We start from the raw sequence: 17,645 nt of genomic DNA on the forward strand, positions 1-17,645 counted from the left end.
GTGTTGAGATTCTTATTTCTGTACTATGAAAATAGCCTAAGCTAAGTAGTTCCGATTTAGGCCTCTGATCTTTAGCAGTCTCAGTTCTAACAAGTAAATACTTCCAACCTTTCTGTCCAATTTAGGAATAGAAAAGCAGTAAGGTACTTTGGGGAAAAAAAAAAAAAAAAAAAAAAAAAAAAAAAAAAAAAAAGTATTATATCCCAGTATTTTCTAGGAGTCCCCAGAAAGCTATAGACTCCCGTTTGTTTATAAAGGCTGTCATCAAAACCCAAATCCTAGAAGATGGAAAGAGTACAGTAGGCCTGTAGGATTCCTTTCTTTTGGCAGGAAATTCTGTAATTCAGATAAACAAATTATACCTTGAGGTGAGGAGTGGAGAGGGAGAACCTTCTGACTTAATCATGAACAAAGTCATGATTTCAGTGATATTTTTTCCCTTTTTTTTCCAGGCCTAATTTCAATAATTTATTTGTGAGCTTTAAAGGGGGGGTGAAGAACTGCACAAGAGGTTTGCCTTTACAAGTTAGCACTGCTGTATGGAGAAAACACAGATAAGAAAGGGTAAAATAGGGAAAGTACCTGCTCAGAGTAGAACTGCTTATGCCAGGGAGCACAGAGGAAACCATTTATCTCTTTCACATGTTAACGACCCAAAAAGGGGAATGCTAGTCAAAAATGAGTATAATATTATTTATTCATTTTCAGCAGAGGTGAAACGTGGTATCTGGACACTAGAATGGATGAAGCAACCTTTGTTTTAGCTTCCTGAATTTCCACTATGGTGGGATGGATTTGGTATGGAGATTAGATAAAGAGGAGAATCTTCTACTCAGTACCAAATACAGGGTCAATACTGCTTCCTTTCCTCTGAATAAAAAGCAAATAAATAAAATTTCAAGAATAAAGTGATACAAAATAATTAATTTCTCACCAATCTCTTTTAGGACAGTGCAAATAATACTGTTTCTTCAATAAAATAATGCTGCAATCAATATCATATCAATAATTATTTACTGGTATTTCAATTTTCTGATTTCCCCAGTTTGTATATAATTTATCTTTGTTCACTGTGGGTGCATCTAATCTAAGTGAATTATGAGAATATTATTTGCATCAAGACTAGAAAAAAGTTCACTGGCATTATACTTTGTTTTATATTTGATATCTATGTGTCTTTATTTCTTCTTTTCCCTTCCCACTTCTGTTTTCAGGTTTTGATCTAGTGAAGTGTGAAGATCCTGGCATACCAAATTATGGCTACAAGATCCGAGATGAAGGACATTTCATAGACACTGTCATTTTATATAGCTGTAATCCTGGCTATACAATGCATGGAAGTGGTCTTATGACCTGCTTAAGTGGAGATCGGAGAGTTTGGGACAAACCTTTGCCTGCTTGCATAGGTAATATGGATTGTGACAGTGAAAGATTTCTGCTGTAGTTTCAGGGAAAAAAAAACAACAAACTCTTCCTGTACTTTATATGATAATGGTATAACTGTATATAAGAAACCATTTACTGTGACCATCCAATTATGACTTTTCTGGCTCTGAATTAGATGGCTAGCTAGTAAAATCTAGAAAATTGCTGGGCAGCACTTCTGTCAATAGGGCAGTTTTTGATAAAAGCTTTGGTTCTGATTATATTGTGTGTCATCGAGTCTGATATCTTGTCATAGCCAGTGGCATTATCTAAATATTTCACAAGCTAAGCAAGCCATGTCCTAAAACAAATTAATTTTTCTTACCTTTTTTTTTTTTTTTTTTTTTTTTTTTTTTACATCAGAAATTGTTTCAGAATCTCATTCCTGTGAAGCTAATGTCATCCTACACTGGTGGATTATTTATCTGTTTGGTCCTGATACATTGTTGCTATGGTAGGATATTCAGCCTTGAGGTAGAATTTCCATTTAAAGATCATGTGTCTTCAAGTCTCAAAGCTGTGTTTCACTATAACCATCATAAACGTTAAACGGATAAGTACTAAGTGAGATGCACAAAATATCTGATCAGTATAGCTGTTGCCTATTGTACCTTCCCTAGGCAGTCTGTATCATCTGGTTTGGGATTCCAGTCCAGGTCACAAAAAACAGTGACTTCTGAGTTCAACAAGTTTCATATGGAGTTCCCATATGTAAAAGCTTCAGAAAGCTTTTCTTTCTTTCTTTGCCTACTAACGTTTAACTTTTGTATCTGCTGCCTGCTGTAGGTAGGCTACTGACTACTTACAGCGAACTTAGCTGACCTGCAGAATCCTTGATTGTTGTCTCTCTCCTGTATTGGATGCCACAGTCTCCATTCCAGGAGCTACCTCATGCTGAACACATTCACAGACCTGCAGTCTGAAAAGGAGAAAGCTCCTTTCCTTTCAAAAGTTCAGCTTACCCAGAGGATAAGTGCCAAAAAAACATCAGTGAACAGCATTTCTGCTGTCTTAGTAGAGATGTTATTTTTTTCCAAATGGTTCTAGAACTGTTTATATATATGCTCGTATATATAAAGCTTCTCATATATATGAGAATATATGCATGACAATACATATATGTATATGACAGGTCAAAGTAACTCTTTCCAGTTTTGATCAAAAGACATTCCAGATTTTTTATGTATTCAATTTCTCAAGCTTTTCAGGTCAATCGGTTAGCTTCCTTCTCATCTAAATTTGCCCTTTTTTAGAGAAGAGCCTTAATTAGTACTACCTTTGTCTATCTCCCCATTTAATTTAAATGAAATAATGACTCTAAGGTAATTTTCTGTAATCTTCTGTCTGTTTTCACCAACAGGTAAGAATTTAAATCAGTTCAATCATACACTTCTTAGTATGATGATCTATATTTGGGGTGTTGATATCTCAAGCATAAAATATTTCTAAACAAAAGAACAATAAAAAATGTGTATATTCCAATCTGACCTGGACAAAGAGGAAGATGGGAGAACCTAGGATCAAGTGAATCTAGAAGATTCCCATATTTTCTCTGGTAGAACACCTTTCACACCCCTTTTCCAAAATCTTTTTGACCAATACGTGTGTTTTTTTTATGCTGAGAATTTATTTATTTTACTGCATTACTGCAATGAAATGCTCTCTGCACTCCTATATCTTTACCTTTATTTCCACTTTTCTTGATAACAGGATGCTTTTAAGCTTCTATATTCCACTTACTATTGCTATCCTATCTTTGTTTTTTATTATACTTTGACTTTGTACCTTGCATTACTAGATTTGTTTTCTGTATTTTGTTGCTGAGCTTTTGGAATTACTTATATGAAAACCTTCTATTTCTTGAGGATCTCACTTCAAATCTAAGTGGAATTATGTCCTGTTATCAATAGAGTAATCACTTTTCATTTAGTATCTGGGGATAGAGTTTGTTCTTTCTTTCATTCAACCACAATGCTATCTTCCTACATAGCTTTCTCTCTTTATATCTATTTGTTATTTTTCCTATCTTTAAAGTCAAACAAGGGGATTTCAAGAGTTTTGCATAGACTCACTCTTCCTGTTTCTCAATCAATAAAACACCTCTGAAACATGTTAATTAGCTCCCTAAGAAGTCAAATGTTGACCATTGTCTCTGAATTCTCTCTGAAAGTCTTCTAAGAATGTATCTTTCTAAACCAGTCTGTTAACTGCATTGAATTGTTACATATTTTTTTTTCTACTGTTCTGCGAAAAGGAAAAATTATCATGAAGATTCCTAAAAATTCAGCTAGGCTTCTTCAGATTATTTCATTCTCTTTATTTATATTTACTTAATAAGGTTTACATATGTGATGTTTTCTTTTTGTAGTTTAATCCCATGCTAATTGTTCTCTTTTCCTTCTCTGATTTGACAGGCTTCCATTTCATCCTTTTCCTTGAGTTGTCATGAACTTTCAAAGATTGCTTTCTTACCTAGACACACTTTCTTAATGTCTTCCTGTTAGACAGATCTATTCTTTTTTGCTTGCTGTATCTTGTATCAACATTTGATACCTGCTTCTGTCTTCAGTGACTTTTACATTCATCATTGTCTTTACAATCATGTCTTTAATATATGTCTTTAAATGCATATATTCAGCATATTCTACACCTAGTAATCTTCAATGATACATAGCTCTATTGATCTTGGCATTCATTTTCATTTTCTAAGCCACATCAAAGAAACAAAATGAATTCCTGTAATTCCATCTTTGGACAATTATAGGTCTTTTTTGATTGATAGTTCAATTCTATCATTTATAATTATTTTATATAGCATATTCTTTAAGATGGTGATTTTACAGTATGCCTAATTCTGCATATTGGAAACTATCATTTTGGATTTTTTTTTTGTCAGAATCATGTTTGAATTTTTTTTTTTTTTTTTCACTGTGAACATAACATATCCTCCTGAAGTTCACAACATGTATTCTGTTTCTGAAAAAGTCTTAGAATTTTAAAACAAATATGTCAATTAGTTTGAGTTTAAATAAGTTTGGTTTCACTGAGATATTTTGAGGTCTTTGGTAAATACAATAGTGTATCAGTAATTTCTTTATATGCAGTTATCTGTCATGGTAATTATTGCAACTTGTATAATTGAAATTACCTGAAAACTTAGAGAACAGATATTTGAAGAAATAGCTTTCTGCTGTGGTTTCATAAATAATATGTAGTGATCTGAGTGACCAAAACAGCAGGATAGCTAAGTAAATCACTCAACTTGTTTCCTCGGCAGTTCTTTTCCGTTTGTATAACAATATGGTTGTCAGCAATGACTTAGTGGCATGTATCTTGTTAGGAGTTGTTGCTAATAAATTATTTGGTTCTGCTGCCATGTTTGTTCCATCATCTTTGTATTACACTGTGATAGACAGCTGTGCTTGAACAGTTTCCGTCAGTGTTTTTTAGTGCCATTACTTGTGAAGCAAAGCTGTTAGGGTAGCTGAGGTTGGACTTCAGGGACCTTATTTAACTGTGGAGTTACTGATTGATTTTTCATTCAATGGCACCTGACTGTTACACAGAGTTCCATTTCCATTAGGGCACAACTTCATACTGGCCAGATAATGGCATGATTCTCTAAACAAGCAAAGTAAGCATCATTTGATTCTGGATTCTTTGTGATGCAATAGGTCACTCCAAAAAGTTAAGACAGTAGTGATAGTAGAAATGGTTAAAACCAGACAGTTCATACTTTCAAATTATAATTGTCTGACTTACTGTCTCACCTATGGGCATACAGCATTTAAATTTTTTAATACTTAAGGAAATTGCAAGGCAATACCTAACTGCTTTCTTATTTAATTACATTTAAAGATACATAAAAATAAGTTCAAACCATTAAACTGAATGCATTTTGATATTAGAACAAGTGAGAAAGTGATTTTAATTACAATTTGAAAGTGTGTAAAGTCTGAGTTTCAGTGTTCAGTGTTACCTAGGGAAGACAAACATGTTCAATGAGATGTTTTTGAGACCTCCTAACACTGCTTTTTTGCTGTCTTGATGATGCTAAAATTGTGCTTTTGTAGGCTCAGTTTATATTGATATACACTTGTATGTAAAACATCATAATCACTTAAGTACGATTTATTACTTTATTGCAAGTCAAGAAAGAGATTATTATATATGCATTTTTAACTTCTGTACATATCCTGGTTTGTATGCATATGTACTGGTTTCTAATGTTACTTCAGAGATATTATGTTACCTGTGACCTTGTTAGAAGAAACAGAGATATGAAACAGAGGAAAAAAGAAAAAAAAAAAAAGAAAAAAAAAAAAAGAAAAAAAAAGGACATGCAAGTATTATGGTCTTCTTAAAAATAAAGCAATCCTTATTTATTTTGTAGCTGAGTGTGGTGGCCGAATTCATGCTGCTACATCGGGGCGCATTTTGTCCCCAGGTTACCCAGCACCGTATGACAATAACCTTCATTGCACTTGGATTATTGAAGCAGATCCAGGAAAGACAATAAGGTACATGCTTAATTTCAGTATTTACATGTATAGTTGACTTTAGTATTTTGTAAATTATATTCTATGCCTTATATATTCACACTCTTTTACTTTTTTTGTTTGTTTGTTTGTTTCGTTTATTAATTCCTCGTTATAGTAATAAAGTCAATGCTTGTCATGCTGGCATTTATGAACACCACACCTCTAGGGAACCTGAGTAACTAAGTTTTACAGGGGACACCTAGGCATCTAATTTTTAACTGTGAATTCCAATAGATAGTACAGTCTATAAATCACCTGTGTTGCACTGCTATGCCTTTTTCTAACTGTAAACAAGCTAAAATGCCAAGCTGTCAGCTGTGGTTTCAAAATTCTTCCCCTGAGTCATTGTAATGCCATTTTTTTTATATATTTTACTGTCACATTCAATGTAATAATTTGTTGTAAATAGAATATAATTATTCAACAGTTTCTTTCTTGAATAAATTACTTCAAGCAAACCTAAAGTGCCTGAGTCTCTGCCAGGAGTGCTTGGACATCAGGCATCTTGGACATTGTTGGTTATCTAGTAGGAGACTGTCATGGATGCTTTGATGTGATGAGAATTTGTCAATTAACAGCAGCATAAGAGAAGATAAACCCTTTGTATACAACTCTGACAGGTTTTCTTCTTTTATTCCTGCTCTCTTCTATCATATTGTTACTAACATTTATAACATTTTGAAGTATACAAGTATCATATTTTCCCCATAATCAGATAAAGTAAGACATCTCAGAAGACTTTGAGAATAATCAAATTTAAGAGAAATAACAAGGCTTTAAAAAGAAATTTGCACAGGACTGAGAGAATGCTTAATACATAAGGACTGGTAGATTTCTCCATATGGACTAGACAGCATAAGAGAAAACAGAAGAAATAAGAAAATTACAAAAGGGAAGCACAAACAATGACTAATGAACACAATAAAAGTACATGCTAAGAACTGCATAGACATGCCAATAATCTACATTTTTATTTCTGTAATAATTTATGGGAAACTAATGGAAAGATTCAACAACTCAGGCATAAGAAAAGGTAATATAAGAACTTTTAAAACAATTTTTGCTCATCGGTTTATATTAATAAGAAAGATTTTCATACTCTGCAGCTGACATGTAGCTGAATCAGTCAAAGTGGAAGGAATATGAATATTTAAAGATTCTTTCAGCTCAGATTTCCTGTAGTAACACACATTCAAAACTTTGAAATGTTCAGTTCTTCTAATATTCAAGCTGATTTGTCCATTGCTAACAGAAAGTTGCGATTAAAACAAGAATGTAACAAAACAAAAAAAAATCTACTCAATATAATTTTAATTGCTGTCATTAAAAAAAAATCTTGATACTAATATAATTAATGTTATATAACTGAGAAGTATTACTTGAGCACATTAGCTATTTTGTTATTTTGTGCAAAAAGTTAACAAATAGTAAGCTATTTCAGTATTTAATTTATGTGGACAAATGGCAAATGTAATTAAGAAATATCAACACATGAGTATTTAAAAAAGGAGTTTATATATTTAGCTATTTGATTTCTTCAAAGTTAAAAATATACAGTCAGAACTTGAAGTCAATGTACAGGTTTTGGCTAATAACATAGCATTCCTGAACACCTTTCTAAATCTAGTATTTCATCTGAAGATAAATAAAAATTTGAGTATTCCAATATAGAAACTTAATGTTTTACAAATGTTGGCATAAGCCAAAGATGGATTGATGCATTTTTTACTTTTTGTAAAGAAAAACAAATGCCATACTGACTGAATTTCCTGTGCTATGTCTAGTAGCTACTGCTTTTTTCAGTTGCATATAGTTCAGTTCAATCTGTGTTTTTTGTATCCTCAGTTGAATAAATTAAGGAAATCTTTGATGAAATTATAGTTCTTAACATTTAAAATATCTATGATAAAAAGAGGTTAATTTATAGAACAAGTCATAATGGTGTTTTTTGTAATTAAAGCATTTAAAGGACTGAACAGTATCTCTCTTATGAGATCAGCTAACCCAACAGGAAAAATAGATAACGCTTCAGGACAACCAAGCCTTCTTGAGTCCTGAAACAGAAACAGCATTTCAAAACTAAGAACAGTTTGGAAATGATTGCTTGGAGTTTTATGTAATTGTGTTTAATCAGTAATGTACAGGGCTTTTTCTTTTTCTTTACAGCCTGCATTTTATTGTTTTTGACACTGAAGTTGCTCATGACATCTTGAAGGTATGGGATGGGCCCATTGAAAGCAGCATATTGCTTAAAGAATGGAGCGGCTCAGCCCTTCCAGAGGATATTCACAGCACTTTCAACTCATTGACATTACAGTTTGACAGTGACTTCTTCATCAGCAAATCAGGCTTCTCCATTCAATTTTCAAGTACGTAAATATTTTTGTATCTCAAATGCAATATTATATGCAATATTTATATATATTGTTCTTATATGTGTGAATTGTTTCTCATTTTACAACTTCTTCAGTCTTTACCAAAAGATTATATTATTCCAGTCTGTATACTTAGGGAGATAACTACAACTAAGGTGAATTTTTTGGACTTGCTTTGTGTCTATATGTTTTCTTATTCCGTGTTATGTATAGCAAAACCATGTCCAGTATTATCTAATCACTGTTGTCTAACAAGTCAAAATGGGTTTGTACATGCATGAGTTTCCTTTAGGGCTTTTAAGTGTTCCCACCAGTGTTACCTATTAATATCTTACATTATTTAGTGTTCATATTTTTTGATTATTTTTTTCCGTTTATTTTTCTTTTTTCACTCACACCACCTAATGCATCATTTTATGACCTTAACCACTGTTTGTGTAAACAGTTACACTGAATAATTAAATATATCTAAATATAATGAAATATATAAAAAACAATTTATATGGAACTGATCACACGGATTTTTCAGGGCTAAAGTAACAACCCCCCTGTATGCAGTATAATAAGATCAATATTGTAAAACTGAGTATGTGTGTTCAGTCACATGATATGGTGACTGAAGTGTTAAACACTAGGGGAAGGACTGCAAGGAGACCATCGTACTATTGTACTGTTGTGCCACTGTACCGTTGTCTTTGACTCAGTCATTGTATCCCTAAGTATGTAAGGTGTATCTGCTCATGAACATAAAAAAAAGTATGAATTAATAAAACATATGTGAGCAGGAGTATTATTTAAAACCTTCTCAACCTTCTCTGTAAGTGATGTCTTTCAGAAATAAAGGGCACTAATAAGCTTTCAATCATTATTTCTGCATAAGAAAATTTGCTTCCAGAGTTTACTAGACTTTTAATAATGCATTTGAAACTTTCCTGTTTACTTTATTTTATTTTTTCTGAATGTTGTGTTCCAAACCATAGACAGTTTCACCCTAAGATACCTAGTTAAAGGTATACGTATTAAGATAAACGAAAAGAAGAGAATAAATGTTTCTAAAATTTCTGACCTGTGTGCTACACAATATGCTGCTTTCCGTATTGTTTGAAAAAGTTAAATTTGATATTTATGGAAATTAAGTTATTTTTTTTTTCTTTCTTCTCTGTTAGAGTTAGCAAACATATTACATCAAAAATATATATATATAATTTTATGCATAAATTTTGAAAGGAGGAAAATATTTAAGCTGTTCAACTTGCCAACAAGTTAGTATGTATTCTTTGACCTTCAATGATACTTATAGTAAATAAGAAACAATTTAATGCCTTAAGGGTGAAGAACTGATTTTGTCATGTTAGCATGCCTGATGGATGCACTCAGTGATTATTCTGGCAATTGCAGTGTATGTCTTACCGGAATTAATTGGAGTTAGTGGTGAAGAACTGAAAGTCTCAGCTCAAGTAAAGGGAAAATGATATTAAAGTTTCATTCACCCTGCTTGGCAAGCAGAATGTTTTTCTTATTTTTTTGTTTGTATAGAGTGAAAAATAGGATTTAAGGAATATGTTAAAGTCAATATTAAATTATTTCATCTAAAAACCAGGACTTAGTTTATTCAGTCTCCTTGAGGCAATAAGCACACTACTGTGGCCTTGATCTGTAAAGGATTTGAACTGATTAAACTATGGATATGTAGGATCTTTGCATGCTTTACTATTCATGTGTTCAAACTGTATGTCAGTTTGAACAGCAAATCTGCAAAGAATGTTGAAAATTTACTACTTTAGTAGTTTCTGACTGAATGAATAAAAAAAGTCTTAAATTGCTTAAAGTCTTCTGGTAATAACAGATGAGGCAGATATTTCACTACAAGTTTATGAAGGTAACTGCTTAAGTTTTGAGTCTCTGTGTCTGTCACTTGATAGATTTTCAGGTGATGCTTTTATTAATGAGCCTATTGTATTTAAACATGAATTACAAACCAAAAAGTAAATTTCAGATGCAGAATTGCACAGGCTTGGAAAACCTTCAAGAATCTGGAATTCTGACACATGCAACTTTGGTATGGCATGTTAAATGGCATTCATCTGTTGTGCAATTGGAATGAGTGTCTATGCCAATGAACATCCACTTAGAGCATCACAGGAAGGATATACCTCTGAGAGTATCAGGCCAAATGAACAGTTTAAAATCAAAGCATTGAATTGCTAGCCTCCAGTTGAGAATTTGTTTTGCAGTGCTGCAAAGGTGCTGATTACCTCCTTTCTATACTTTGCAGTAAGAGTGCTATTGTTGCATCTGTCTAAAAAAAAGATGCACTCTTAAAGTATAGTTTGAGGTAGATCAGAAAACAATCACCTATGAATTACTTACTGTTGATTGTGTATGTACTTAGATGTGTTTTTAATGGAAAAATGTAAATGGCTGAAGCTCATAAAACATTTGAATACTATTAAAAGTGCCGTGTCTTGCCCAATCAGCTCAGCATGCAGAGCATGAGGACATGAACTGACAAGAATGATTATGTTAATTGTAATCAGCCTAATGCTTTTCATTAAAACTTAATTACCATTTAATCATGCGTAAAAGGACAAAAAAATGGAGTTCACTGTACAAAATTGACCTTTACTCTAGGGGTTAAATACATTTAAACTATGTATTACAAGCCAGGGATGTCAACCAACTCTTTCTTGTCATGATACAGAAAGTGAACACAAGAAGGGTATAGACATATTTGATACTTGCCTTCCATTTTCCAAAGAAACACAATTACAAGCAGCAAAAAAAATCCTATCATTAGAAAGAAGTTTTCTAACCTGGTTTAATTTTGTCCTAAGTGTCTAAGGTAAATTTCTTTTTTTTTTTTTTTTTTTTTTTTAAATATTTTTTTTCCTTCAGCTGTAAGTCTAGTTACAGTAATGCGCATTAAATTTCAAAATTCTAGACATCTAAGGGTCAATTATATGAATCCTACCATAAGGTTACAGATTCATAAAATCATAGAATATGAGTTGGAAGAGACCCACAAGGATCATCGAATTCAACTCCTGGCTCCACACAGGACCACTCCAAAATCAGACCATGTGTCTGAGAGCGTTGTTCAAACACTTCTTGAACTCCAGCAGGCTCAGTGCTGTGACCACTGCCCTGGGGAGCCTGTCGCAGTGCCCGACCACCCTCTCAGTGAAGAACCTTTTCCTAACACCCAGCCTAACCCTCCCCTGTCCCAGCTACGTGCTGTTTCCTCCAGTCCTTATAAAATCATAGAATGCAATAGGTTGTGATTAACTGCTTTGTCACAGGTATCTAATTCCCTTTGAGGTGCTGTCTGATGGACACCCTGTCTGGTGTCCATCTGCCACTCAAAAGGTCAAAGGTCATAAGTCCTTTGTCATATCTTTCAGTCCTGTGCCTGTGCCCGTTACCTTGGTAAGGCATCTCAAATGAGACTAGCCATCTATATTGAAGCAAATCAGTCTTGCTTAAACTCTAGACTTCTGAAAGCACTTGGATCCGATGCTCACACATTGCTTTTATTGACCTGGAGCTTGTTTCACTAAGAACTTATTTATCTAACCATACAATTTGTTTACCTGATATTAACAAGTACCAGTAGAAGTAGGAGATGATAGGAACACCACTGTCAGATTAGTCGTATTGCCATTCTTACAGGCTCAGCTTTATTTTAATAATACCTAACAGCAGTTGTTCTCCAACAGTTTAACAGAGTAAACATTCCTGAATAAATCATTCTGTTAACAATACAAATAGTCAGTTATGGCAATAAAAATAAAAAACCTCATACCAATCAGTCAATTAAAATAGTTATTTGGAAATTACTGTTTCTAATGTTGACACATCTGTTGATATCTTTCTTCCCCTGAAAAAGAGCTTAAGCATCAGTGGTTCTAATTTTGATAGCTCCTAATAACATTGTGCTTAATTTGACATCTATTTAAGCAATAATATCTGCTTATGTCCAGCTTGTAATTCCATTTGATCACTTGTCTGTTTACAGAAATTTTTATGGTAACTGTGTTACATATTTTGAACTGTCAGGGTACTCTTGCCTTGTAAATTGTTCATTTATTGCTGAGATAAATTTTAGTTACTACCCTAGTGAGTCGAGCAATTGTATTTAAGTACAAGCATTTCAATGACAAAATTTTCATTGCTAGGGTTCGTCATGAGAAGACAAAGGGATTTAGCACAAAAATACATTTTAAAATAGATTTAAATATGCATATATACTAATTTTTGAGTTCAAAGAAAATAAAATGCATTTAGACATCTCTTGTTAAAGTAGTTAAACAGTTGGACGCCCTTTTAAAGTCTGTAATCTAATCATACTCCATAGTTCAGTCTTTTGCTTTCTGTGTTGCTATAAATGTTGCATTACATGCCCACAATAACACAGTTTCATTAGCATGGAAAATAATTTGTATCCATCATCTAATCCATAGCCTGGATAAGGTATTCTCAGCCTCTTAAGAGGCAGCAGTTCTTCATTTGGTTTCTGTAGAACTACGCAGAAAATAAGCTTGTAGGTCACTTTGGTTACCTCCTTTAAACTTGTGGTGTTTTGTACTTCAGCCTTTGCAAAACAGGTGGAATTAGCATCTGTATTTCTTTTTTTATTACGCTACTGAACAATGCAAGACATTTATATTTAATATTGATTTGCAGTTGCTAGTATGCACATTTACATATGTTGCATAAGATGCTTGTTAGAGACTAAACACTATTCTTTCACCTATGGAAGTGGTTGTTAGTCTGCAAATCCTATGTACAATGTCTCGGCTTTGATATGCCAAAATCCTTCTCAAATTTATTATGCGATCACTTGTGTCAAAACACATGAAGCTTCTGCATCACCTGCAGTTTACAAACCTAATTCTGGAGAAGTTTTCATTATTTTTATTACTATGTGGAGTACAAAAAATAGAGTCTGCGACAAAACACTGAAGCAAATGGCTTACCAGAGGCATGGTACAAACAGTATAGATGAAGGTGATGATTTTTTTTTTTCTTGTACAGCAGATTACAGGCTAAACAAACTGATCAAAGATGAAGTGTCCTTCAGATGAAAGATAAATTAGGCACTGCTCTAACATATTAATCACAAGGCTACAAACACACAAATATATACAGTGGGTCATACTCTCAAAAACAGTATCCTATTGATTTTCAGTGAAGTTTTAAATTAACTGTAGAAAATGTAGTTTGGGGGCCAAATCCAAAACAAGATCCAAATTGGCATTCTGGAAGATTATTAAATTCAAAATAGAGAAGCTTTACGTAGTGGCTGCCGACATATGGAGGTCTGAAAACTCCCTAGGCACCTTTGTTTTTTTTCCCAGCTGCCCATTCTTCTGGCACTTTCTGATTCTATTGACTGTGCACACAAAAGCACGTCCTCTGTTGAGGAGGTGAAACAGAGAGTAGGAGAGGAGAAATCTGTACAGAATGGGACTATAAATGTGGAGTATTGTGTAGTTTACTGCATATAACATGTGCAAGAACTTGCACACAGCAATTGAGTTATTCGCCAGTTAATGGAAGTCAAATCCCCTCTCTTGGTTTTGCCATTTTAGAATCAGAACCATTTAGGTTGGAAAATACCTTAATTTTTCTCAGTCATTTCTAAAACAGTCTACCTATGCAGCTTAGTTTTGACTATAGCATCCTTAAGTCATAAATGTAGTTGCTGCTTTTCGTGTTTTACGTCATATATGTTTTAATTTGACACTGTTTCCCATAGTGTTCTCCTGAAGAAACTGGCTACTCGTGGGTTGGAGAGGTGTCCAGTTTGCTGGATGAAGAGTTGGCTAGATAGCTGGGCTCAAAGAGTCATAGTGAATGGTACCCAATCCAGTGGCAGCTGTTTGCCGCCAGTGGTGTTCCACAGGGTGGAACTTCATGGCTAGTTTTGCTGAACATTTTTATCAATTATCTTTGATTTTATCAAATACATGTGAGGGGAACAGCTGTGGGAATTGGGTTTGTTTAGTCTTGAGGAAAGGAGGCTGAAGGGAGACCTCATCACACTCCCAAACTACCTGAAAGGAGGTTGTAGTGAGGTGGGTGTTGGTCTCTTCTCTCAGGTGACAAGCAATAGAACACTAGGAAGGTTGTGCCAGGGGAGGCTTAGAGTGGATATCAGGAAGGATTTCTTCACAGAAAGAATGGTTAGGCATTTGAATCGTCCACCCAGGGAAGTGGTGGAGGACCATTACATACCTACATCATATAATATAAAATATAATAATAGATATGAATATACATCATTAAATACCAAAAGGTATTTAAGAGATGTGTGGATGTGGCAAGAGACATAGTTTAGTGATGGGACACAGGTCAGCCCTAACATTTGGACTTTATGGAAGGTCTTTTTCAACCTATGATTCTGCAGTTCTAATTGTGTTCAGCTTCAAGTCTCTGAATTCCTCACATTTTTTACAATTTTATATGGCATTGTCACGTCACAGAATGAACATGCCATTTCCCATAAGTATGTATGATGGATATTAATTGCATGGGTATATATTAGTATGTGGATCGAGAAGAAAAAAGCCTGTTATTAAACGAGATAGAAGAGCTAGTGATTCTTAATGTCTGGATTACTTATTAAAGCATATAACACCTATACTCTTTAGATATTTTCACAATACCAAGTAAAGTGAGAACAGATTTGTAATTTTCATGCAGTTACACTCTTGGGAATTTTGTGAAGTAAAACAACTTAGAAATGAGATGAAATGTTGAAAAGTTGACAGTCTGTCTAAATGTTCACTTTACTAGATGACACATCAGTGCTTAAATGTCTGATGTTTTGTTTAATTAGGATCAAGTGTATTTGGCATGATGAAAAGGTTGCTGTTTTCAAATACAGAAAATAACTTCTGAGGCTGCAGGAACAGAAGTGTAAAGAGTGTTTTGGTGCTTATTAAATGCCTGGTTATTTTTAAAATTTAGAACTTTCTATGTGAGAAATGGGGACTAACAGTAAAAATAAATTTTAAAAGGCATCAGTCCTTGATGATTGGTACGTACTTGACACGGTTGAACTGGGAATACTTGTTGATTGCTGAGGTATTATTTTGCATAACCTTTTAATGAAAAAATGAAGGTAGTCAAAGATTTCTTGAAAAAAAAAAAAAAAAGCTAACTAATGAGATTGTCATATGCTTATATACTTAAAAGAATTTTGCTTCTTTAACAGATATGCGCTAGTGATCCAATTTTTTTTTTTTTTTTTTTTTTGGAGTTGTTGTTGTCTGTCAAATAGTAAATAACTTCTCTGAGGTCATGCTCATGCTTTCCTTCCCTTGTGGCCACGTATACATTTAGTAAACTGCACTAATAAGGGATGTCAGGTAAATTGTCAGAGTGGTGCCTGGGGAGTGCTTACACAGTACTCATTAGCAGTAATAGCCATTACTTTAGTTCTTGAATTAATGCTTATAAATTCTGGTGGAAAAGTCTCACACCGTCAAAAAATAAATAAAAATGCAACACTGCCATTGTATTTTGCTTCATTTAGAAATAGGAATGATCTCAAGGTGTGTAAGGTGTGTTACTTTGGAGTGGAAACAAAGTCAAGAATAACAAATATTAAAATGATAAACAAAGTCAAGAATAACAAATATTAAAATGATAAACAGAGTCCTGTATTTGTAATATGTTAGTTATCATAATTCATGAATTTTAATATAGAGATGTTTTACAGTTTCTGTGATTTGTCCAAGTAGCCACCTATTTGCTAGAGTACACATAAAACCATTTTAATAAGATTCACCTTTTCTTCTTTTTCAGTTTGTTTCTCATCTTGCTCATTAATTTTTCAACCTTTCTTTCTACTGAAAATTTAGAACACAATTATACTAGAGCACATTGTAAACAAAATTATAGATATTTTCATTATTTCAGAAGATCACCTCAGGTCAATACAAATTAAGGGTTTTATTGCAAGTATTTTTCAGTAAGATTTTTATTTTCTTATTGGGCCGTTATCAAGTGACATTTTTTATTTCAAAGGGCTAAAAACACTAAATCCACAAAAAAAATATATTTTTTTCAGGTTAAAAAAAAAGATTTTTTCATTTGTACAACGTGGTAACTGTTTCAGTTTTTTAAATGTTTAATTGCTGTTGTTTTTTTGTTGTTGTTGTTGTTTTGTTTTGTTTTGTGTGTTTTTTTTTTTTTTTTTTTTCTGGTCACAAAGGTTGCATTGTGGTAGTAGTTTTTTTTATCAGCAGCTTTTTTATCTTTTCTTCTGAGAATGAGTTAAAAAATCATTTTAATGAAATAATAATGTTTACTGTGATTTAAACAGGAAAACTAAAAAAGGAAATAAAAAACAATAAAACAAATAAATAAACAGAGCAGGAAGCATGGACAGACTACTAACTTACATAATTTATAAGAGGTATATTCTTTGATTCCTTGATTTTAAAAAGTGCTTCAAATCCTTTAAAAATGAAGAAAAAGAATTAATTTAATAGTGCAACCAAAGTAAATTCTAATTCTTTCCTAAAGAAAATTTGAGATGTAATGCAAGTTTAGATGAAGACCACTAAATTTATGTGTCAGTGTGCAAATGTCCATGTGTGTACTACATTGCGGTCAGTGGAAATCTAGAGCTGGAATCCATTACCAGCAGACATATTCCTTTCTATTTCTCTTTCACTTGTTTTATAAGCCATTTTTTTTGGCACTGACTTGCAAGTTAATTCTAATAATAAAGATTCTCAATTTGTTCTCATTCCAGCATAAACAATTGGCAATGATTGTTACAGGAGACCAAACCTCAAAAAAATGACTGCCAATTCTCAGTGTCAGAAAACTGCCCACAAACTATTTTTCGTTAGTGCTTCTGTGTTTATAATTTTATTTGTGTTAATGTATTTGTTCATGTTGCAAAGAAAGCCTCAGTCTAATTCCAATTATATGGATACATATTACTATTGTGTAAAAGTCAAAGCATTTCATTTCACTCTGTGTGTGTGTTTGCTTAAAGGAGTTCCAGAGATGAGAAAAAAAAAAATGTGAAAAAGAAAGGCCAAGCTTTTTCTCAGTCATTTAATACTATATAATGAAGTTTGGAAGAGACTTTGCACCTCTGTTTGTAGCAATAGAAGCCATTAATGAAGCATAATACATGTATAATTACATTTATGTCCCTAGTGTTTTTGACCTGTAATTTGTAGTACTTTCCTATAACTTGAGTGCTTGGTGCTGCTCAAAATACTGAAAGACATAGCCACTGCTTTCCCAGAGTGTAGGAGAATGTACATCCAGATATTAT

General features: G+C 33.2%; 1 protein-coding gene across 1 annotated transcript in view; it reads left to right on the forward strand.

The window, feature by feature from the left end:
• Positions 1–17,645, forward strand: part of CSMD1 (CUB and Sushi multiple domains 1) — a 1,184,580-nt gene that overhangs the window by 956,826 nt on the left and 210,109 nt on the right. Inside the window, exons 24-26 of the mRNA XM_082756691.1 lie at positions 1,215–1,406; positions 5,819–5,945; positions 8,133–8,335. Of these exons, the coding sequence (XP_082612817.1) occupies positions 1,215–1,406; positions 5,819–5,945; positions 8,133–8,335 (522 nt within the window). The remainder of the gene's footprint in view (positions 1–1,214; positions 1,407–5,818; positions 5,946–8,132; positions 8,336–17,645) is intronic.

Source organism: Aythya marila (genome assembly GCF_965140915.1).
Source record: "Aythya marila genome assembly, chromosome: 3".
Classification (NCBI taxonomy): domain Eukaryota; kingdom Metazoa; phylum Chordata; class Aves; order Anseriformes; family Anatidae; genus Aythya; species Aythya marila.